We start from the raw sequence: 25144 nt of genomic DNA, 5'->3' as shown, positions 1-25144 counted from the left end.
GCAATACAATTAAAACAATCAACATTTTACGTGTGATAACAGGTTATTGCACAAGAAGTGTTAATCCATAGTATGAGCCTCTGCAATCATTACAATGAATTATTAATGCTTTCATTGACTTGTCTAATAAGTTGATTCTCTTTTGATTATTTACCTAGTGTTTTGTTTGACTAATTTATGTATCGTTTAATACTGCTTGGCAGTAACAGTCATTAGTTAAACGCGTACTATATATTAGAATTTCCATAAATATAATCTATACTTAATGATAGCTATGCACTACACCTTATACATGTGTTACGTAACGTATATGTGTGAGTAATTCACTTGAAACTGTTGAATCAGGATGCTTTTACAGTTACAGTTAATATTTCGAATGTTACACTTTTGCTACTTTGCCAAACAAGTGACCATAATCGAAAAAACAATATATGAATTGTTGTCCCCAACTGACCATAGCGCCGACCCTAAAGATAGAATGCCACATCGACAGATTTGGTTGTTTCTTGCGTGCTGCATCGGGTAAGTTTTATCTATACTCTAAAGTATATATATTATATATCATAATCTATATTAATTGATTCCCGAAAAGTATCATTCCCATATAAGCCTGTGCAGTCCTTCTACGTTAATATAGGACGACACTTTCCGCCTTATTTGGATTTTCGTTAAGAATAGACCTTTAAACGAAACATTTTATAAAAGCGGAAAGTGTTCTGCGTTATTAGCCATTGCGGTCTTCACATGCTACTGAACGATGAGCCAAATGTTTCCAAAACGAGGCGCATTATAATTTGCGAAACAACAACTGACACATACAATGTATACGTTGACTGTGTCGTATTAATGTCATAGGTATACATCGCCATCCATTACGTAAAAGCTTCACATAACGATAATACAATGCATAGAATAATATTACAATGCAAACTACGTCTATAATAATGTCAAACTTTTAGAAAAAGTCTAGCAACTTACAGTTACAACCAAATTGAAAAGATACTCATGCACACATCGTCAAAAAATAGCACAGCCACAATTCCATCGTCTACAATGTCTTAATGTACAGCTGCTACACACCAACAGTGCCCATGTCTGTTTGATCATAATATCGTCACAATTACAACCTGATCTTCTACGAGTTATCAATTTAAATGGTATTTGTGGTCTAGTTATTACAACGAAAACAACACCGAATACTACCCTGGTCTAAACCACGACAAACATAACGACAAGCACCGCTATTTTAACACAAACAGCGATCAATACAACCTCAACTACTACATCACCAATAACCTCCAAGAAAACAACGACTCCTACAACAACTCTAACAACAATTCCGGAAACAACTGCACCTACTACCGCAACAACGCCCAAGGTTGCTACTGGCACAGGTATACATTGCGAATGGTCTAGCATTTACATAGACGTATGGAATAAAAGTTCAAACTCAAACGAGGCGCATATTACACACATTTATGAATTTTAACACTCTGCAGCGGTGTAATCAAAATATGCTCTCATAAACTCATATAATGGGTATCAATATGCGTTGACAATTTAGCTTTATCTATCGCAGACTTTATGGTGTATATCCGTCATATGCAAAGGAGTTCAAAATGTTAAGGTAAATATATTTTAGTGTTTTTTTTTTCTTTCTGAACGATTGAGTTCAAAGAATTTTCTACCAAAATTAGGTGACAAATTGGTATTTTGTCTTACCAGTGTGTCCCCCGTTCCCGAGCGATTGCCCCGACACTCGCAGCTGCATTGACGTGGACGCCAATTTGTGCTTTGTCTGCCTGTGTGAAGGTAGAGTGAAATATGTGAAAGTCCACAAGCATTAGTTGAAGGACATTCTTGTGAACACCAAAACACCCAAGTGATATATTGTCTCTAGAATAGAGGGCGATGAATACAATATCGCAATAAACATACAAAAAATTCACGAAAGCTAGATTAACCGTTTGTCAACGATCAATTAAACGCTTTATGGGTTAAATACATTTGTAAATCACAACTTTAAAGTTATTTTTCAAAGGTGTCGGAACTGATGGATAAATATGTATGGATATTAAAAACAAGTGAATATCACCAGAACAACAATAATCAGAAAGTACGTCATTCAAGATACTCGAGCAAATATGTGTAAAGGTTATGGCAATACAATTGCCACAGTAAAAATTGTTAAAAACTTTTTTTTAAATATATACACTGTGTCATGGAATTTAATAACTTTGTTTCTTTGGGTTGTTTTATTGAAGATTAAATAAGCTGTATACGAATTAGAAAACTGTTATGATGGGCCTTCAGCATGCGTTTATAATTTAATAATCCTTTAAAAATGCAAGTACCTTCAAAAGTACATTTGGAATCAATTCACTTCAAAAACAAAATATGTTAATATATAATGAGAGCTAAAACAGATAAGAGCGAATATAAATGTCCAACACATATATAACATATAATTTAAGACAGAGTATGCCTTCATGACATGTTATACGTTCACACTAAACGCGAGGAAATTTTATCTTATGGTAACACCTATGTCTTCCGTGTATTACATAGGTTCTTTTATTGAGAAAAACGTTCACATTGTGTTCCAAATCGCACACAAAATCTTACGTGCATTAAATTTCAATGAATTACATCAACATTGTAAACATTAACCTAAAACCTATCTATCTATACTAATTATGCCCATGATTCTAGGTGGCAACATGACGACTGTATCCCCCGGATGCAGGCCACTTGAGTGTCTGTTGGACGGTGTGGATCCTCCATCGCACAGGGAGGACGAAACCGGATGTGACGTATGCCAGTGTGACATTTCGGGTTGATACATGATCTCGATGTGATTAAAAAAAAGGGGATAATTAAATACAGCAAACATTACAATAAGGACGTGGTCGTGTTAATTGATTTTTCTACGATAAAGAAGAATAAATAAACTGTAGCATTAGTATCATTACAACATGTACTATTGGTATGGCAAGGAACAAATGGCTCTACAGGTTGACACAAATCAAACGCACTTTTGTAAGCGAACACTACTTGTTATGTGACGTTAGTTTATATTGAAGGAAATTAGAAAAAATATATAACTTGATCGCCTGCTGTTATAACTTAAAGCCCTTTCGTTTTATGCATGTAATTCAAAAGTATATACTAACACCTTGTTTGAGTAAGGGTTAGCACGTGGTTATACAATACAAACTGTCTTGAAATTTGATGATTTTACTAGTCTAGGTCATTTACTTTGTCCTCATTGATTTTCCATTTAATCATTCGGTTATCGAGGCCCCATAATTTGGAAAATAACACACCTGGGTATTCTCAAAAACATGACTAATACCCATTAAGTTGACTAACGAACGGAAGCAGTTATTTAACTTACAAATATAAGTCCTGGAAATAAAAAAAAACACACAATTAAGAGTACGTTAATAAATCATGCAACTTTGTTATCGCTAAAATAGCGTATTTTCACCACCACCTTTTTTTAGCGCCATCGTCTTGACATTTACTCCATTTCGTTTGGAATAATTCAAATGTATATATAACATCGTCATGCAATCATTGTTTTTGAGAATGCAGCGGTAAAAAATATGTTGAAAGCAATCGTTTGATGTCGTTAGCGATTTGATTTGATGGCAATGTTCGAGTCGCACAGTCAAAAACTTCGATGTTCTTATACAAACTCAACCATGTTGCAACTTATAAAGGGCCTCTCATTTCAACTTTGGTTGCAACGTTTGTTTCTGTAAAGTAAATGTTAAACAAAGCTTTTTTAATCGTACTATATTGTCCGATTTCTAAATTTATGCGAAATATGTTCAAAATGTAAATATAACCAACTTATTCTGTAGAAGTATCAGTGTATTTATAAAACGACCGATCCCAAGTGTCACCTCGGAAGTAGCATTTGATCGTTTATTTATACATCTCAAGAGAGGTGGCGCTCGTAAGTTAAGACAGTGTGTGTATGTTCTGGATTCAAGTACTCATTCAGATCCAACGCATTCAATTTCATGTTCGGATAACTCTCCAGGAAAATATTTTCAGACAAGTCATACAAAAACGACTTTAAAGCACGGACAAGTATTAACCATGCACATTATAAGTGAATTTTGTTTGTTTGTCTTTCTAGACAATGTGACGTAGTTTTTCGTATGAATTTTCATAAAGCAAATGATGATTTTTTTTCATGTGGTACACGTTTAATGTTCATGGTGTATATGCCATCACTCGTAAGTTGAATCAAAAAGCATCAATCATCATCATCATTAACAACACCAACACAACAATCTACACTGTAATAATCAAAATACTTATACTTTTACTAGTCCAAATATGGAAATAATAAAATAAACATATAGTTGCTTCAACAAACACAACTAATAATATTGCTTATTTTAAAAGAACAACCATTTTGTAATCGAGTGGTACGCTATTGAAGTAGTCAATGGTCTTTCAATGCGCGCACGACATCGCAGTATACAATGTGGTATATACAAACACACTGACGTACAAACACACAGTCTTAACAATGATAGCATAGTTTATCTTTAGAATTGAAATTTTATATTTCTTTGCGTTAAAACCAAAGCCTTTCTGTGACAAAACTGAACTGAATGTATCATACATAAGACATTGTGTGTGCATAAAGTGTCGTCCGAGATTAGCCTGTATAGTCCGAACAGACTAGTCATGAGTGACTCTTAGCCTGTATAGTCCGAACAGACTAATCATGAGTGACTCTTAGCCTGTATAGTCCGAACAGACTAATCATGAGTGACTCTTAGCCTGTATAGTCCGAACAGACTAATCATGGGTGACTCTTTCCGCATAAAAACGGTTTTCGTTTAAACGAGACTTCCTTTAAAACAAATGGTCCATCGAAGCGGACCGTGTCGTCCATGATCAGCCTTCGCAAAGCCCGTATTTCCAGATGATAGCTCTTGTGTTTTCATTCCTTAAAATTACGCTTATTTGCTACTTCTTAGTAAGGATAACATACAGTTTCAACAAATGAATTGATTAATTAGGATATTGTTAACACTAACAATAAACTAAGTGAGCATCAATGTATCAATTATATAGAAGTCTTGCATTTCCTTAAATTCTGGTATACTTTGAATTCGAAGGAAATGCCGTTTTCTTCGTGATAGGTACCGGAAATGACGTCGTTTCTGAAAGAGTCGAGTATGGCACGGTAATGCGCGTGTGTAATTGTGAAGTAACAAGGACTTTTTTTATAAATGTGTGTCCTTTACCAATTAAAGCATTAAAATAACTAATAATTTATTAATAAGCACAACATGTCAGATCATGATGAGACAGGTTTTATATTTAAATGCTTCATATACGTCTCAAAATTGTTAACTACTTGGTAAAAGTTAGTAAACATCTTGGAATTAAAACCAAACGCGTGACAAGAATTCCTTACTTTACTTCTCGGAAGTTGTCATCCAAATGTGGGAAAAATGTGTCTGACGGAAAATCCTTGTACACGTGAGTGAGATAGACTCGTCCACAGAGCGGGTGAGACAGGCACTCCTGCAGTACACAAAACAAGTGTTAGACTCATCTAAGAGAGCGAATGAGTCAGGCGCAAATGAAGTCTACCAAACACCATTTAAACAGACTCGTCTAATAGAGCGGATAAGGAAGGCGCTACTGTACATGTGTAGTCCATCCATTAAACACCATAAGGAAGGCGCTACTGTAGATGTGTAGCCAATCTATTAAACACCATTTAAATAGACTCGTCTAAGAGAGCGGATAAGGAAGGCGCTACAGTATATGTGTAGCCCATCCATTAAACACCATTTAAATAGACTCGTCTAAGAGAGCGGATAAGGAGGGCGCTACAGTAGATGTGTAGCCCATCCAATAAACACCATTTAAACAGACTCGTCTTAGAGAGAGGATAAGGAAGGCGCTACTGTACATGTGTAGGCCATCCAATAAACACCATTTAAATAGACTCGACCATATTGCAGACTCGTTTAATAGAGCGAATAAGGAAGGCGCTACTGTACATGTGTAGTCCATCCAATAAACACCATTTAAACAGACTCGACAATATTGCAGACTCGTCTTAGAGAGCGGATAAGGAAGGCGCTACTGTAGATGTGTAGCCCATCCATTAAACACCATTTAAATAGACTCGTCTAAAAGAGCGGATAAGGAAGGCGCTACTGTAGATGTGTAGCCCATCCATTAAACACCATTTAAACAGACTCGTCTAAGATAGCGGATAAGGAAGGCGCTACTGTAGATGTGTAGCCCATCCATTAAACACCATTTAAATAGACTCGACCATATTGCAGACTCGTTTAATAGAGCGGATAAGGAAGGCGCTACTGTACATGTGTAGTCCATCCATTAAACACCATGTAAATAGACTCGACCATATTGCAGGCGAGACAGACATCTTTAAAGTACAATAAACATCAGTATTATAGAATCGTACAATAATCATCAGTATTTTAGAATCGTACAATAAACATCAGTATTATAGAATCGTACAATAAACATCAGTATTATAGAATCGTACAATAAACATCAGTATTATAGAATCATTCGCAGGCTTTAGCCTTAATATTCCCCTTTGAAGGTGAAGGCTTTACACAAGGCTTTACAGTAGCTTGAATAGCCCACATGCAAATGGCAAGCTAAATCGACGCTATATTATATTGAGCATCGATCAATCATGTTTAGAAATATCACTTTATCACGAAATCGAATGGTCCGAATTCACGTGTCTGAATGAGCCTCGCTTTGGGAAGGCGGACATAAACCACGTTCGTGAAGTGTCGTATCAGATTTGCGTAGTCCGTACAGGCTAGTGCGTAAAGCGTCGTGTCAGATTTGCGTAGTCCGTACATGCTAGTGCGTGAAGTGTCGTGTCAGATTTGCGTAGTCCGTACAGGCTAGAGCGTGGAGTGTCGTGTCTGATTTGCGTAGTCCGTACAGGCTAGTGCGTGAAGTGTCGTGTCAGATTTGTGTAATCTGTACAGGATAGAGCGTGAAGTGTCGTGTCTGATTTGCGTAGTCCGTACAGGCTAGTGCGTGAAGTGTCGTGTCAGATTTGTGTAATCTGTACAGGCTAGTGCGTGAAGTGTCGTGTCAGATTTGCGTAGTCCGTACAGGCTAGTGCGTGAAGTGTCGTGTCAGATTTGCGTAGTCCGTACAGGCTAGTGCGTGAAGTGTCGTGTCAGATTTGCGTAGTCCGTACAGGCTAGTGCGTGAAGTGTCGTGTCACATTTGCGTAGTCCGTACAGGCTTGTGCGTGAAGTGTCGTGTCACATTTGCGTAGTCCGTACAGGCTAGTGCGTGAAGTGTCGTGTCACATTTGCGTAGTCCGTACAGGCTAGTGCGTGAAGTGTCGTGCCACCTTTACGTAGTCCGTACAGGCTAGTGCGTAAAGTGTCGTGTCAGATTTGCGTTGTCCGTACAGGCTAGTGCGTGAAGTGTCGTGTCAGATTTGCGTAGTCCGTACAGGCTAGTGCGTGAAGTGTCGTGTCAGATTTGCGTAGTCCGTACAGGCTAGTGCGTGAAGTGTCGTGTCACCTTTACGTAGTCCGTACGGGCTAGTGCGTGAAGTGTCGTGTCAGATTTGCGTAGTCCGTACAGGCTAGTGCGTGAAGTATCGTGTCAGATGTGCGTAGTCCGTACAGGCTAGTACGTGAAGTGTCGTGTCAGATTTGCGTAGTCCGTACAGGCTAGTGCGTAAAGTGTCGTGTCAGATTTGCGTAGTCCGTACAGGCTAGTGCGTGAAGTGTCGTGCCACCTTTACGTAGTCCGTACAGGCTAGTGCGTGAAGTGTCGTGTCAGATTTGCGTTGTCCGTACAGGCTAGTGCGTGAAGTGTCGTGCCACCTTTACGTAGTCCGTACAGGCTAGTGCGTAAAGTGTCGTGTCAGATTTGCGTTGTCCGTACAGGCTAGTGCGTGAAGTGTCGTGTCCGATTTTCGTAGTCCGTACAGGCTAGTGCGTGAAGTGTCGTGTCAGCTTGCGTAGTCCGTATACATGTAGGCTAGTGCGTGAAGTGTAGTGTCAGATTTGCGTAGTCCGTACAGGCTAGTGCGTGAAGTGTCGTGTAACATTTGCGTACTCCGTACAGGCTAGTGCGTGAAGTGTCGTGTCAGCTTGCGTAGTCCGTATAGGCTAGTGCGTGATGTGTCGTGTCAGATTTGCGTAGTCCGTACAGGCTAGTGTGTGAAGTGTCGTGTCAGATTTGCGTAGTCCGTACAGGCAAGTGCGTGAAGTGTCATGTCAGATTTGCTAATTAGGCTAATTAGGGACGTTACTTTATGTATACATTGGATTTTCGCTAAGAATATACTTTCTTTAAATGAAAAAAACAAAACAATAGGAAGGTGTAGTCCGAAATTAGCCTGGGAAAACACATCAAGCACTATACGCACATGCATTATGCTCATGTTTGTTCTGAAATAGATATTTTGCCTCGAACATTAGGCTTTATAACTATCATATTATCATATTTTTATTTTGGTGTTAGGTTTATTTCAGAAACAATATGTTATAAAATTCTTTTACCTGGTATATGCCTGCACCACCCATTATCCAGACGCTGTCCACCTTCCCCTTCCGGTCCAGTTCTGCGATGTGCTCCAGCGCCTCGGGTACACTTCCGGCCACCGTCAGGAGATTCGGGTGTGTCTTAATACTACATGAGGAAATTCACGTGTGTACTTGCGATATGACAAAATATTTGATTATCTGTTACTTTTTCAGACAACTTATTACAAAAATAATTGCAGTATGATTCTGATTCTTGTACTTGTGTTATTGCCCCACGCCAAAAAAGTGATAATTATGTTGCTCTATTGTTTCTTAGCCGTTGTGAACTTAAAATGTAATTAAATAAAAAAATGATTCCTTTTTATTGGCTTTGGTTGTAAATAATGATGCTTTGAAGTCAGGTTTTATTTCCACGTGTATTTTAGTGACTTTCTACCTTGTTTACATATGTTCATTTTCCGCATGCCATACACATGTGTTGCTAAGAGCATGGTTTACGGATGCTGACGACATTGTAGAATGACCATTGAAATAGCATCGGCTGCATAACATGTGGTAGACGCACCTTGGGTCACGTGACTGACTACAGACGATGTGATATACGCCTCCATAGCTCGCCTGTAACTCCGTACATCCCGCCCAGCTCTTACGGCCATGTACATGTATAATCATCAAACTGGAGTCTGAATTAAAAACAATGTAAATGGATATAAAGAACATGAAGGGAACTTTATTTGAATGACACAGATTAACGATAGTCATCTTGTGTAATCCATGTTTAGTTTGGGCATGATTTTGCGCTATACGAAAGAAAACTACGAGAGCGGATAAATCGATTATTTATAGGTTTTATATTTTCTTTAATGATAGCAAGCCGATAAACATTCTACACAATAGCTCAAAATGTGTCTAGGGTTTAGTTAAACGGGAAAACTTAGTCTGGAACACTTTAAATCAATCAAATCAACCGCTGTGCTATACGGGCCGTGTTCTTGGAAAATGGAGCTTTTAACATGTGCGTACAGTGTTAGCCTATAAAGTCCGCAAACTTTCCGCTGATATTCTACTTTCGGTTTAAAGTCTTTTCCTAGCGAAAATCCAGTTTAGGTGTAAAGTGTCTTTCCTCATTGCGGACTGCATGGTAATGTGGGGCGACATTTAAACGAACATGCAATAATACTCGTATTCACAGACCGAGTCTCATTTTTATCATATTACCTTTCTTGTGTGTAGATGTGGTCTTTAAATAATACTCAAAATCGGCCCTGTAAACAGACATAAACTTGAAAGCATAGTAGGTACAGAACAATGAGCTTTGTTTTGGGAAAACTGGTCTTAACGCGTGTGCGCAAAGTGTAGTCCCAGATATGCCTGTATAAGTGTAGATTGTCATCCCTCTTTCTGAAAAAAAGCTGGATTTTCGGATAGAAGCGAATAATTACGGGTAAATTACATATCCGCAAAAAGTGTCGTACCTATTTAGCCAATGGGGACTGTAGAGGATAAAGAGGGATGACACTTTACGCACATGCATTTAGCCCAGTTTTCCCAATGCAACGTTGATTTTTTCCTGTATTCAATAGTCATACAACAATATTGTATATGGACAGCAATTCAAAATGTCGTAAGCAAACAGAGTAAAGATAACTGTTTACAAATCGATATTTTATTGTGTATTGAATACGGATTGTTAAGTTCTTTTTATTTTATGCTTTCCGGTGGTTTATCGAGAAATATCAGTGAATTAAAACTGATTATTTCACTAAATAAACAGTGAAAATTATCAGTGAAAATTATCGATAATTTTCACTGTTTTCCCGGAACTATTTTGTTTACCCCATTGTGACCCCCGCTCATTCTTCTACCAAGAGCGAGAACTCTTCAATGAATATTTATATCAACAAACGGAGTATCTTCCCTTGAAAATACATGAACATTTTTGTCGTCTGCTTTTAAAGCCTTTACACTGCAACTAATTACCAATGAATGACATGGAAAACGATGAAATTAATTTATTTTTCTCGGATATTTTTGATTTTGACAATTATTTTAATGAAAATACAGAAAATCTTAATGAGAAATCAAGTTTAGCAGAAGAAACAACAGCAACAGCAGCAGCAACAGTATCAGCAGCACTGTTACCCATAACAGAAACAAAGCAAACATGGGCTTCAGAAACAATTCCTGCTGAAATACAGTCGTCAAGTTTAACAGCCACTGCAGCAGTAACGGCCACAGCAACAACCATGAAACGGCAGTTCCGAGCTGTCAATATTGACTATTTCCTGAATGAAAATGAAAATATGAACACCAAAAAGAAAACAGTAAGTGACATACAACTCTTCAACCAATTTCTTCTTCTTCAAGGAATGTTGAAAATATTCCTGCGCATGAGTTGAACAATCTGATTTGTGAATTCTTGTTGGGCGTCACACAAAAAGATGGAAGTGAGTACGAGCCCACAACACTGCGAGGCCTTATCGGCTCAATTGACCGCTATTTAAAACACAATAACAGTAAATTATCACTCATGACTGACAAAGAATTTGCCAAAGTCTGGGAAGTGATGAAAAGTAAACAAAAATCATTGAAAAAAACAAGGCTATGGGAATAAACCCAGAGAGGCTGTGGCACTTACAGAAGTGCACATCGAGGCAATGTATTCAGCCCAGACACTAGGAGATTTTAGTCCCAGAGCATTAATTCATTCGTTGTGGATGAAATGCACAACTCATTTCGGCACGAGGACTGGAAATGAAATACATAAACTCAAAATTAATGTAAATGTAACATGCTTGTATTTATAAATTATTTTAAATCAACAAAATCGTTTACTTATTAATGATAAAATTATTCTTATATGTATTTAACAAATTCTGGCTGATTCATAAATAACAGTAGATCATTAAATAAATGATTAATAAATTAACTTAATGATCAATTGAAAAAAAGCCATTGATATCTTGTTTTGTATATGGTTTAAAGCAACTTAGTGGAAACTTTTGAATTAAATGTTACTATTTTATAAACAAATAAAGTTCATTTTGTTAGGTCAGTAAAGCCAAGGGCTTATGCAGTCCCCGAAGAGCCCAACGGAGACCCCGTTCATCTGTATAAGCTGTATGCAGACAAACGGCCAGTGGAAATAAGAGGAGATTACAGTCCGTTCTTCCTCACACCGTGCAATAGCACACAGCTAGGCTGGTTCAGGAGGTCAGCAATAGGTATAAACAAGCTGTACGGCATTATGTCAGAGATGAAGGCGGATGCTGGGATAACGGAGCCCCGAATCACCCCATACAGGTAGAATTAATTTACATTTAACTCAATCGCATATCTATGGTGGCACTAAAGTGACATCACTGCTCCAAAATAAAAATTAACTCGTGAAAATAGACTAATTTTGTGTTTCCCCGACTTAATTTCTTTTTTGGAGCGTTGATGTCAACTTAGCGCCACCGAACATATCCCAAATAAACAAGAAAATGATCACTTACCTTTAAATTATCAATTATCAATTATTTCAGCGAGATGTTTTTCTCCATTTTTCCAGATGCATGCACTGTATATGTGTATTCTTCTCTGGATGAAGTTTTTCAAATGGACACGAAGCAATTACAAAAGCGTTATTTTAATTGTAATATGCAATGTTTCCATTTGATTTTTTTTTTCCAAATTAGCAAAGACTATCAATAAAATTACATTTTTTTTACAGTGCCAGAAAACACTTGCTCCAGAAATTGAATGATGAAAACATCCCAGCTCAACAGATCATTCAAATTTCGGTCCACACAAATATCAACAGTCTGAATAACTATAGTGGGATAAACAAGGATCAATCAAAACAAGAAATATCTTTAAAAAAGATATACGGCGTAAATAGTTTAATGAATGAGATCAAGTATAGCGAATGTCTTTTTCTGTGCAGTTCTTAGCTGCATCACACGCAGTACGGGATGTTACGGGGAGTTTTCGCGGCTTATTTTACATTATAACATATTGCTGGTCATAAACCTATAGATACAAAACAGAAAACCAAAAGAAGAATGGAAGTGAAATTTAAACATGTGAGTCAACCGGCCACACAAGAAGTATCCGTAATTATAGGCGCGTTCTTCGAACAAACCTGTTTTAGTGGTTTGTCGGGCATTGCTATTTGATTCGATTATTAACAGTATCAATTATCATCGTGCTAATGCTTTAAGTGATATTATGGGCATTTTGCACTGTTGAATTGAGCTGAAAAGAATTAACAGGTCAAAATAGTTAGTTAAAATGTGGTTACTGATTAATTATCTGCAACTCACCTTGCTACCAGTTGTTTATAAAAATATATTTTATATTCGATATTCTTACGTGACCCACCCAGTCCTGTACGCTGAAATGATCCGTAAAACAATTTCGTGTCTTTGTGTCGTATGAACAAATCTGCACTAAAACTAAATTTAGGTTCAACTCGTAAACGCATGATCAGTTATCAAACGAAAGTACGGTTGATATTCAAATGCATTATTTTTCTCTTTCTGGTATATTGTTTTAGTATGATGATGCTGCATTAATTAATATAAGTGTATATGAAGTAGAAACATCAAAAATAATCAACGGTTGCGATAGACACCTATAAACTGTTACATGCTCATAATATCACTTTAGTACATTAGGCAATATGGACGAATAATTATTGTTAAATTTATCAACAATAATATTTATCATTGTATTGTTGAAAACACATTAAGAATCTATTATTTACATACCATAATTATATTGCTGAATATCTTCATTTAACATTTTTCTGGTCTAAAGAAAATTCCAGGTCACCTAGTTCACGGATAGCGTCTTTATTATATAACGATTATTTTACTGGCCGCCAACTCCGGTGATGACCTGTATATAAACTCTGAATGTCCGCGAATTGACCCGATATACCTCGCGGGTTGAAATGCAATGCTTTAAAGTGAGGCCTCGCTTCCGCTGCTCTTTATACTTTTACATGTTAACATGTTGACAGGAATAAGGAAGTAAGTACTAAATATGAGAACATAGCCTTTTAAGTATAAACGCTCTTGCGCTGGTAATACTCTGAAAATAAAAGGTGTACGCACAAACTGTATTGATGTCGAGAATTGAGTGTAAAACTGTTCTATCTATTAAGCCTTTTCATTCGAGATAAAATTGTTTCATACACTAAAACAGTGTTACAAAGACGCGGATATGTTTCCAATGTTCTGGTGTTATACTCAAATCAGCCAATGGAATAAATGAAGTGTATTCATTCGTACCTAGCCGCGGGAAATTTTATTGGAATTTTATTGGACACTTACAAAGGTCAGGCTAAGGTGAAAAGCTGGCTTATGCAGCTTACGCCGAAAAATTGTTTTGACAAAACAAATTTCAAAGATTCTCTCACATTCAAATCAAACTGCTGAAGCAAAGCAGAATCTTCCTATATCTGCAACTGCAACCCCGTCAATGAGTGATTTACCGATGGGAAGAGGATTCTTTGTAAACTCAAAGTTCCACGGCAACGTTACTTTCAATTTCCACAGCTCTGAAATAGGTCTGTTACAGAAGGATGTGTTTAATCAACAAGTGAAATCCCCATGACCCCAACAAGAACACCGGATGCTTCGCCTGATTTTCCTGATCAGCCACGCTACAATCGTATCCGTATGATTCCAGACAGTGATAGCGATTAAATAGTTTGTGATAAAATTGGCACGAACACTTACTGTTGAATTTTTTCACGTTAATTCTATTTAATTCTTAACACTCCTTTCTTGTGCATTTTGTTAAACATGGCGAAGACATTGTTACCGTTATTTAGGCTATTAATAGACTCCGCATATGAATACGCCGACATAACATAAACAAATTGTGTCATCATATGATTATTTATTTTTTAAATGATGTAATCTGTGTTTGTTTATTTTCACTCGATATATTTTGCATTGTAAATACAAAAAAAAAGTTATTGTTAAACGTTTGTTTTCTTGTGAATTATTTGCAACGCTTATTGTAAAAGCGGTAATGATATTTTGGGGCGCTCAACAGGAAATTGGTTTGAACGGATTGGCATAAATATAAAACTAATAATTTGTAAGCATATAAATATAAATATAAAATATAAATTTGTAGGATTGGATGCGCCACTCGTGAAAATATCATTTTCTATGATCACTCGTGAATTAAAATCGATATTCCACCCAATCCAACAAATATCCTCTATGTACTTAAGATTATGTCTATTATATGTCTTATATATTGTTTTTAATTTGTGATACACATCAAACTTCGTTCTGGGAAAAATTGACTTAATGCATGTGTGTTAAGTCACGTCAAAATTAACAAGGGACGACATTTTCCGCATAAACTGGGTTTTCGTTAAGAAGATAACTCCTTCATACCGAAAGGTCCGTAAAAGCGGAATGTGTACACAGGCTAAAATCGGACGACACTTTTGCAAATGCATGCAGCCCATTTTTTTCCCAAAATTATTCGTATACTTACTTCAATTTTGGCCATGGCAGATCACCCTGGTAGCCAATGCCTCTGTTGTTATGACACATTGCTGCCATCATATCGAATGTGATTACCGGTAGACCGTTCGTGGTGGATACATTTTGTTCCATGATGTCGATTGGCCCACTTAAGACTCTTTAATTGTGCGTCACAATGGTCCTGCCAATTATATCAACTCTACAATAGTAATGACCCTTCGATTGGTTGCAGTTCAATAACAACAAAGTAAATATAACAATTGATGAAACTAAATTCAGCAATTCAGTTAAATACTCTTTTCTCATTCTATTTAACGCGCTTATAAATCTAAGTCAAATGATGACGACGATTTCAATTTATTCATCGTTTCAAAAAAACTGTACACTATCTTGTTTTTCAAAGTTTTAATGTCGTTTATATACGGACAATATTTGGTTGTATACTAACATCTTTAATACAAAGCATCTAAATGATTTCCGTCATGTTCAACATAAGTACACTAAAATATGTGTGAAGCTTTTGAAGAACCTTTTGAACTTCATAAATAATTCATTTATAATCTGAAAAAGGCCATTGATTGATATCTTTTAAGACACGCGTTCATTTCGCCATTAATTCTTCAGTAAAAGTGAAGCTCGGCTAGCCCTAAAACGGTTTAAAATCCCCATGCTTTGCATTGGCCGTTCAAATGAGATAATCCCAGTTTTAATAGTTGTATGTCTATGGTGTTCACTATTTTACTAAGTAGATAAGAACAAAATAAAAACTCTATAAAATAGTTTATGCAGTTCCATTAATCGCTATTTTACAATTAAATTTAAACAAACATCTTCATCAACGTGTAACTATCTTTTATTAGTATAAAACATTTGGTTAATGTGTATCACAGGACAAGCGCAATTTAATATTAAGGATGGTTGTTGTATTAATGTTGCATTCCTTTTATTACAAGTGCTATACACTGTGGCATGTGTTGATATATGGCTGTTAAAATTTCGCTGGCATAATGTTAATTATCATCTGTGTTATTATCTTTTAACAATATGCTGTCGCAGAAGCTTTCCGAAATAACTTATAATACCGTATCCTATTAGTTCAGAACCACAACGCAGAAAATTGGTTAAACAAGACTGCACAATACAATAGATAGTGTATGTTTAAACTCAAACAAATGAACACGATATCGGCCGTACCATGTCAACGTAAACTCGTGAGACCAATTTGTTTCAAATATCTGATAACGTGTAGGTCATGGCGAGTTCACAAACTTGCTTGAAGGGGTTAACGGTACTGGTAGTATACGGACAATGAATAAGAATAATGTGTCTCGATCTGGGAAAATTGGGCTTAATGCATGTGCATAAAGATTCATCCCAAATTAACCCGTGCAGACTGAAAAAGCTTACCATGGACGACAATATCCGCCTTGGATTTTTGTTTAGAAGAAACTTCCTTAAATATAAAAAAATCGGACTGCACAGGCTTATTCTGGACGAACCTGTACGCACATGCATTAAGCCCTGTTTTCCCAGAGCGAGGCTCACATGTATCATATAGAGCCGCAATCATTGCAATAAATAAAGTACTCCGTGCTACAATAAGGTTTATATAATGCAGATGCAGCTTAAAAAAGGGACATTTTTTAATAGTTGAACCACGTTAATCAACCAATGACGATGGTTTTGATTTATTCAATTAATTATTACGGTCCTGGAGCTGTCTAAAGCAGCATTTGCACAAGCACATATTGCTTTCTTAACAATAACGTTATTTTCAGAAGTTACTAGTACAGGATAACAGTTTTGGGTGTTCAGGTTTGTTGTTGTGTACCTTATCCTTATGTGTTAACTGCATTTGGTTATGTTTGATTTGTTAGGTTTTTCATACTGCTTAAGTCATTTAACATAAAGTAACATACTGATCATGTATTTCCTTTTAGAGGGACCATTTCGGATCTGGAAAAACATTAATAGGAGGAAATGCATACGACACACCTGTCTAATTTTCTATTGTTCATCATGGTAGTGATATTCCTTTCGCAAACCTAACGAAACAAAATATGATGCGTTGCAACAACGTTTATCATACGTATTTAAAGGCTAAAACATCACGTATATATGTCTTTTAAATAATTGCAATTAAAAATAGATAAAAGCCTAACATCGTGAGTTCAAACATGACTTACCTTAAACCGTATAATGCCCGAACGATATGTTGAACAAAATACCAAAATATTGAATTAAACACAATGATTAAAACTCAGATTACCCTTAAAGGGACAGTCAACCAGATTGACGAAACAGAAAAGTTCTAAAATACCGTATTGTTTTACAAGTATTAGTTTATATTGATTAAAATATCAAGATTGGTATATAACATTATTTGTAAAATATTGTTAAGTTTTCATATTTTCAGTGTATTTGGTATACAATTTTACTGAGTATGTCTACCATATAACTACCAGTTAACTATAGATAACACAAGTATATCGATCGTCATAGTCACGTGGTTAACCCAGCAATGCAAATTTCACATGCGTAGTGAATTGTTTATATTTAATATATAAAATGATCAATCTACTTGCGTTATTTATAGTGTGTATATTGTTATGTCACCTATTTTCGCAGCACTGAAAAGATGGCTGAAAATGTCGACAGACATGATAAACGAGAAGGGTTACCTAGACAAGGCAGTGTGTCCAGCCGGCAGGCCCTGGTAAGATGACCTGTCGGGTGCAGTTTGTTTCCAATAAAACAAAATCATTAAAGGCAGAGTTTACCCCGTCAGATGTCGGCGCCCCCGTGATATTGCTGAATTACATTTCATGAGCATAAATGGTTAATGTTTGCATAATATAAGGCAGGTATGCGTGAACAGCGTTAGAAGAAATAACATTATTAAATGCAAACTGCATATCACTATTTGCTAACAATTTCAATACCTAACGTTGTGTTGTTGTTGAACATACAATGAGCACACACGTTATTCGGAATCTTCTAAAAACAACGTATCAATGTCTACATGTGGTAAACTACGACATCACTTTTTTGCAAGCGGTGTTCAATTTTGGCTATGGCAGATCCCCCTGGTAGCCAATGCCTCTGTTGTTATCACACATTGCTGCCATCATATCGAATGCTATTAGACCGTTTGTCGTGGAAACATTTTGAGAATTGTTCGCCTGGAAACATTTTGAGAATTGTTCGCCTTTGGTGTTCAGTAGTTTACAAAGCAGTAAAAACTCCATGAAAATGTTTATGGAGTTCCATTTTTTTCAATTTTAAAAGAAACTTTAAAAAACATGTTCATCTACGTTTAACTTACTGTCTTTTATTAGTATTAAACAGTTTGTTTTTATTTGTCACAGGACAAGCACAATTTAATATTAAGAATTGTTGTTGTATTAATGTTTCATTCCTCGTATAACAAGTGCTATACACTGTGCCATGTGTTGATACATAGCTGTTAAACTTGAATATGTATAATTTTAATTATAGTATGTGTTATTATCTGTCAACACTTTGTTGTCGCGGAGGCTGTCCGAAATACCGTATACTATTAGTTCAGAACCACAGCACAGAGACACGGGTAAAATAAGACTACAGAATATAATTTATAGTGTCTGTTTAAACTTAAACAGTCAAATGAACACGATTGCGGTGTGCCTTTAATAGTACCATTTCAACGTAAACTCGTAAGACCAATGTATTACAATTATCTGAAAATGTGTGGGTCATGGCAAGTTCACAAACTTGCGTGAAGAGGAAAAACGGACTTGTATTAACGGAAAGCGGATAAAAATGATAAGTCTCGCTCTGGGAAAACTGGGCTTAATGCATGTGCATAAAGATTCGTCCAACATTAGCATGTGCAGTCCGATCAGGCTAACCATTGACGACAAGGTCAGCCTACCTTGGATTTTCGTTTAGAATAATCTTTCTTATAACAAAAAAGTCGGACTGCACAGACTTATTCTGGACGAACCTTTACGCACATGCTTTAAGCCTCATTTTCACAGAGCGAGGCTCACATGTATCATATAGGGCCGCAATCATTGCAATAAATAGAGGACCCCGTGCTACAATGAGGTTTATATCATGTGCATTGAGCTTAAAAAATGAACATGTTTTTTGTATATTTGCACCACGTTAATCAACACATGACGATGGCTTTAATTTATTCAATTTATAAGTACGATCTGGAGCTGTTTAAAGTAGCATTTGCACAAGCTTTCTTAACAGTAACGTCATTTTCAGAAGTAATGGATAACAGGTTGTTCATACCGTTTGAGTCATTCAACACAAAGTAACATACTGATCCTGTATTTCCTTTTAGAGGGACCATTTCGGATCTGGAGAAACATTAATAGGGGGAAATGCATACGGCAAACCTGTCTAATTTTCTACTGTTCATCATGGTAGTGAAATTCCTATCGCAAACCTAACTAATCAAAATACTATGATGTATTGCAACAACGTTAATCATAAGTATTTTAAGGGCTAAAACAGGGCGTATATATGTCTTTTAAATAATTGTAATTAAACATAGATAAAACCTAACATCGTGAGTTCAAAAATGACTTACCTAAACCGTATAATGCATCCAGTGGGTTTGATCAAGTCCGCCTATATTAGAAGCGAATGTTCAAAGCAATATTCTAGCTTGATAGCCACGCGATACAGAAATCTGTCCTGACGAAGTGATCAAACACTTTCAAGTGGTGAACGCTCTGATCACTAAGTAATAGTTTAGTGGTAAATTAAGCACTGTGTGTTTTGAATGCAAAATTGCGAGAACAATTTCATTCCGTTGGACAATAAATATAAGTTAAGCTATTACATTGACTCTCTACAACAAAAATGTGGCTTCAGTGTGATTTTTAAAGATTAAACTACACTCAGTTAGTTACAAGAGCATCAAAACTGCTATGATAAACATTATTGAAGACATTTTGAACGACGATGTGTTTTAATTTTTGTTTTGAAACGGTTTATTTTGAATCGCTGAGATGTTTAAGCACAGCCTAAAATTTCGCACTTTAAAAACGGTTGTCGCTACGTTATCCCCTGACAGATGGCAATTTACACAAATTGCTTCAAACTGTAAAAAAAATGTAACAAAAAAAAAGTTATACGCGTGAAGGAGACCTTCATAGACATTCCTTGTGTTCTGCGTTACATAGATGCAATTCCAATAATTAATATATCAGTCCATATGTCAACGGTAACACGCATTTAAATAAAACTGGGGTTATAATCACTTAACATTTTACAATATCATATAATATAAAATTTTCAAAATTGAGACACATTTGACAGTTTTGTTTATTCTAAAATATTGTAAAAAAACACAACTGTAGATTCTTTTAAAATAAATAATTGTTATGAACTTCATATTTTGTGCAATAGTGTATACTTGATTATTTTAATTGTACAATTATTGTATGTGTCCTTCAAATTAAATGATTTTATGTATTAATATTTATATTTTGGCAATATCTTAGATTTAATGATCTATCTGGATGCAACACAGGTTTGACGATTTTTTAAATATAGCTGCCATTTCTGGATATTTAATTTTAGTGAATTGTTTTCAACTGTTCGGTAGTATTGTTCTTGTGTGGGTGGACTACCTGGAGGAAACCCTCTCCCGGTATTATAACCACTAATAAAACTCACATGCGCCAGGTGTGTAAATTGAAACCGGGTCGCAGGATATTGTGTTGACTTTACGCAGTTAGATGACTTGTTCACAGTTTGGCAAACTAACGATTTTCCGAAAAAAATGTCATATATTCATACAAGAATGTATGCATTTTTAAACAGGCGAAATAACGCTAATGGAAAAGAAAATTTATTTCTTCATTAATGGATACTCATCATAATTTGTAAAATACGAGTATTACTAACATAGCGTTTATAATTTGCAATACTTTATAACAGCGTGCTTGGCGCAGTGGTAACCCTCTTGCATTTGCTTACAGCGAACCCGGGTTCGAATCCCGGTGAAACATTATAGATTTGTTTTAAAATGTTTTAATGAGAATTTACTAAACTACGAAAATATGCGAAAATGTCGCTTAAATTGATATCTAAGATTTATGAAAAATGAAACTGATATACAAATCTTAGAAATTCTTTAACTGCGTTAAGTCAACAAAACACCCATGGACGATTCCAAATTGCGCAGCTTTGTTAATAATGAGCGTTCTGTGTAACTGAAACCGCAAAGACATGTGTACGACAGTACTGACAATAAAACGTTTTTACTACGCATCAATTTGCTTAGGCACACGCAACTAGACTGCATCCGGCGTTTTACTGACTCGCAGAGACAGGGCTTTTCCGTCAAAATAGGTCGTTGTTTAATAGTCGAACACTATGTCACAAAACATGCACATGGTGTTTTGCATAACCGACCGCTAATGTTCGAACCACACAGAAGGAGAGGTTTGTTTTATGAGGAAAACATATAAACATTATTTATTTAATCTCAGGGTTAAGATTGATACGTCTTAAGTGTTCAAGAAGTTTTTGTTAATTCATTTAAGGAATAACAGCCCCGTACAGGGCGGCCATGTGAATAAGGACTATATACAATGGATATCGTTGATAAATTGCGTTTTGCGAGTAACATAGCAGGAATGAAACTGGAACGTTTAATATACCCTCACTCTAGCACGATTGAAATTATACTTATTGATCATTTCACGTTAGATTTGTTTCACGATTTTTGTGACATTTTGTCCTTATGTTTTACAACAGATGAATTACATCATTTATTTTTCTACACAATGTTCACTTCGTGCGTGTACTTAATATATATTCTTATTAGTTTATATTTGATGCTTTATTAATCAATTGCTGGAATATAACGTTTCACACATATATTTTTTTATTAGTTTATTTGAAACAATTTTAGGATGTTTCGATAGCGTAAAGTCCAAAATTTGCCAAATTCCATTGACATTCAATGTTTCCGCTGCATTAATTACAACAGGAAATCCAATGCAAACGTGAACTGAGGTTCGCCGCTTTTTCAGTAAACATAACTTAATAAATATATGCCTACCAGTGCTCTAACACATGTTACTTCTATAATAAGCGCTATCTTGTTCTCATTTACGGACCAATTCGTGTCAGAAATAAAAGTATTGACGGTTGAGTGTTGATTTTCCATTAAAATGTAATCAAACTTATGAGTGTTATCATACCGTCCCAGTATAATATATTAATAAATGTGATATAAAAATACATATTCGCTTGTGTATTTATTAACTTTGAAGCAAACACCCCCGTGTGCTTATGTTTGTATCCCTACCGAGATGCATGCAAAATGCAAGTTCAAATAGGCCAAGCTTTAAAAAAGGTTGTAGCTTTTAATTACAACTTCGCTGAAATGGTATATGAAATAATATATGACCTTTAAAATCTGCACGTATTGACAACAGCCCTAGCTGTATTTATCCACGAAAGTTGGTTAGTCAGTTCGTAAAAACCACTACTATACTATAACAGTTCGTCAAAACCACTACTGTACTATAACAGTTCGTCAAAACCACTACTATACTATAACACTGTAGATAGCGTCAGTTATATAATTATCGCGTAAGTGTCTCTAATTGTCCGTCAATAAAGTTTATTATGTGTAGAGAAACAATAACAAAGAAACAAGATTTATTCGTTCAGAAAAGAGCAGATGTTTCATTATCTGAAAGATATTTAAGTTTTGTGGTCAATACTAGTCTTATATACACGCATATTGGTTGACAGAGCTAGCAAGGCGTAACGATTAATAGGAAATGTATTTTGTTAAAAAGAAGTCTCTTCTTATTAAAATTCTGGTTTGTATGGAAAATGTCGTCCCTGATTAGCATGTGCGGACTACACAGGCTAATATGGGGTGACATTTTACGCACATGCATTAAACCCCCTTTTACACAGCGCGGGGTCAAATTAAAGAAGCATATCACTGTAAACTTTTGTATTAAAATGTCACAAACCTAGCGGGAAATATTTGTCTCGTGGGGAAAGTGACGTCATCCCAGGTTGAGAAAATTATATTCATATAAGAAAAATATATCTGATAAAGTTATTATTGTTTTTATCTGATAAACTTTAATTAAGGTTTTAATGATATGTTATGATGATATGACAATGATATGTTATGATGATATGAGGATGATATGATATTACTGGAATTGCGAGATAAATAATATGCACAACGCTTTTAAAGTTTGACTGACGAATCATAACTTCAGTTAAAAAACGGAATTTGACACTAGTATAATGCATAGTTGTCTCTGTTTATCACCATGACACAAATATGTGGGAAATTTCATATTTTATTACTGAATTGGGAACGTTGTAATCGAGATCTAGTAAAGTAGAATAGTACAATGTTCTTTTCAGCACATTCCAAATGGGCTGTAAGGCTGAGATAAGACCACTCATCGGCAGATGGCCAGAGTCTCCAAGTGAAGTATGTTAATGAGATACACAATCATGACATAAATGAAACGTTATTCCGTAATCTGTTCCAGCAACGTCGTTTGGATTCCACGGAAAAGGAAAATATTTCTTCAATGTTACCGGTTAAGGCAAACAAAAAAAAATGATCCAGAAAACTGTTATGTCAAAAACAGGCAAAGTGGTGACACTAAAAGATATCCACAACGTAAACACTTCGTAAAAAAACAATGATTCAGAAATAACAGTGTTACAACGCGCAGTAGAGCACATGAATGCAAATCCCGGTGCGTTTATCAAGGTGATTTCAAATGACGATAATGAAATGCGCGGTTTGTTTTATCAGGACGCAAGGATGAGAAAAACATTTGAAGCATATCCCTAATTTGTATGTATTGACGCGACATACAAGGTTAATGACCTCCGCATGCCCCTGTATATTATGCTTGTTGAAAATGGAAATGGGCAAAGTGAAATTGTTGCTCTGTGGTTAGTAGCGGATGAGACCGAGGGTATGATCACACAAATGGTCCATTATTGTTTAAGGACCAAAATACGGCATGGGAGAACGTAAAAGCAGTCATGTCTGACAAAGACTTCGTCGAGCGTGAAGTTTTTTTCCAGAGAATTTCCCGGGGCTTCACGTCGCGTGTGTTTGTTTCACGTGCTGAGAACATTTCGTAGGGAAGTCACCGCAGAGAAAATGGGTGTGAACCGTGCGCAGCGCGACAGTATATTACAAATATTGCAAAAAATTGCTTACTCGCGCTCAACAGCGGACTACGACACAAACAAGCAATTGCTAATCGATTCTGAATTCCAGCCCGCAATCGCATTTTATTTAACAAGTATAATACATTCAGTATTGAAATACAGAAAGGTAATATTTTTTGTCTTATCATAAGATTATTTATTTGTTTAATAATTATTAAATTAAAATGCTCCCATCCGCGAGGCGACAACGGTTTCACTATGTACCGAAGCAGTTATAGATTATACCATAACCGGTGTTCCTCGGTTATTATTGCTGACCTGAACAATGTAAACAAACGAGTCCTGCCGAGCGGATAAATTGCAGTTGATTTAAAATTAAGGTAAATACTTCGTTGTTATTGATCTAACATACGTGTGGAACAATTTACCTATGAAAAAGGGCATATAATATGTGAAAACGGGAGGTCCGTACCTGTAGGAAAACCCTAGTGGTTTTGGCTAGAAGTACGGATCCGTACCCCTAGAACGAGATTCTAGAGGTACGGATCCGTACCTGTAGTCACTTACTTTACATAAATATACTTATCTTAGTGGCACAATGTACCATCTTCAGGTAAACGCCGATTGATCAGACTAACGAGACAGAATATTTAAAGAAACATTCACAATCTTTATGAATTATAACTAAAAGCATTCCCATATAATTGTATTTGACTTTTGAAAATGACCTCAACAGAGAAAAGTTAATGATCCATGACTGATTATATGCGTTCTATTTTCGAGAGAGAATGATGTTTGAAACGATAAAAAGTCATCAATCCAATGAAGCTGAAAGCAAATTGGTTATTCCAATAATCGAGAACTATTTTTGCAGTCCTGACTTATATTTTCTCTATCAATTAGGTCACAGGA

At 36.0% G+C, this 25144-nt stretch overlaps 4 protein-coding genes across 6 annotated transcripts in view; 1 reads left to right on the top strand and 3 right to left on the bottom strand.

Moving 5' to 3' along the window:
- The window catches only part of LOC127867019 (dihydrofolate reductase-like), a 148252-nt gene extending 130997 nt beyond the window's left edge, over nt 1-17255 (bottom strand). Inside the window, exon 1 of the mRNA XM_052407942.1 lies at nt 17236-17255. The gene's annotated coding sequence lies outside the window, so the exon portion shown is untranslated. The remainder of the gene's footprint in view (nt 1-17235) is intronic.
- Nucleotides 1-25144, top strand: part of LOC127867016 (uncharacterized) — a 489213-nt gene that overhangs the window by 76410 nt on the left and 387659 nt on the right. The window lies entirely within an intron of this gene.
- The window catches only part of LOC127867021 (uncharacterized), a 443681-nt gene that overhangs the window by 61737 nt on the left and 356800 nt on the right, over nt 1-25144 (bottom strand). The window lies entirely within an intron of this gene.
- LOC127867020 (dihydrofolate reductase-like) overlaps nt 4240-25144 on the bottom strand; it is a 171641-nt gene continuing 150736 nt past the window's right edge. Inside the window, exons 4-7 of the mRNA XM_052407945.1 lie at nt 9118-9235; nt 8568-8697; nt 5450-5559; nt 4240-5192 (exon numbers count right to left, since the gene is read on the bottom strand). Of these exons, the coding sequence (XP_052263905.1) occupies nt 5096-5192; nt 5450-5559; nt 8568-8697; nt 9118-9235 (455 nt within the window). The 3' untranslated portion in view covers nt 4240-5095. The remainder of the gene's footprint in view (nt 5193-5449; nt 5560-8567; nt 8698-9117; nt 9236-25144) is intronic.

This window comes from Dreissena polymorpha, chromosome 2 (genome assembly GCF_020536995.1).
Source record: "Dreissena polymorpha isolate Duluth1 chromosome 2, UMN_Dpol_1.0, whole genome shotgun sequence".
Lineage (NCBI taxonomy): Eukaryota > Metazoa > Mollusca > Bivalvia > Myida > Dreissenidae > Dreissena > Dreissena polymorpha.
The sequence above is the reverse complement of the archived record's forward strand: the minus strand, read 5'-3'. Positions and strand labels throughout refer to the sequence as shown.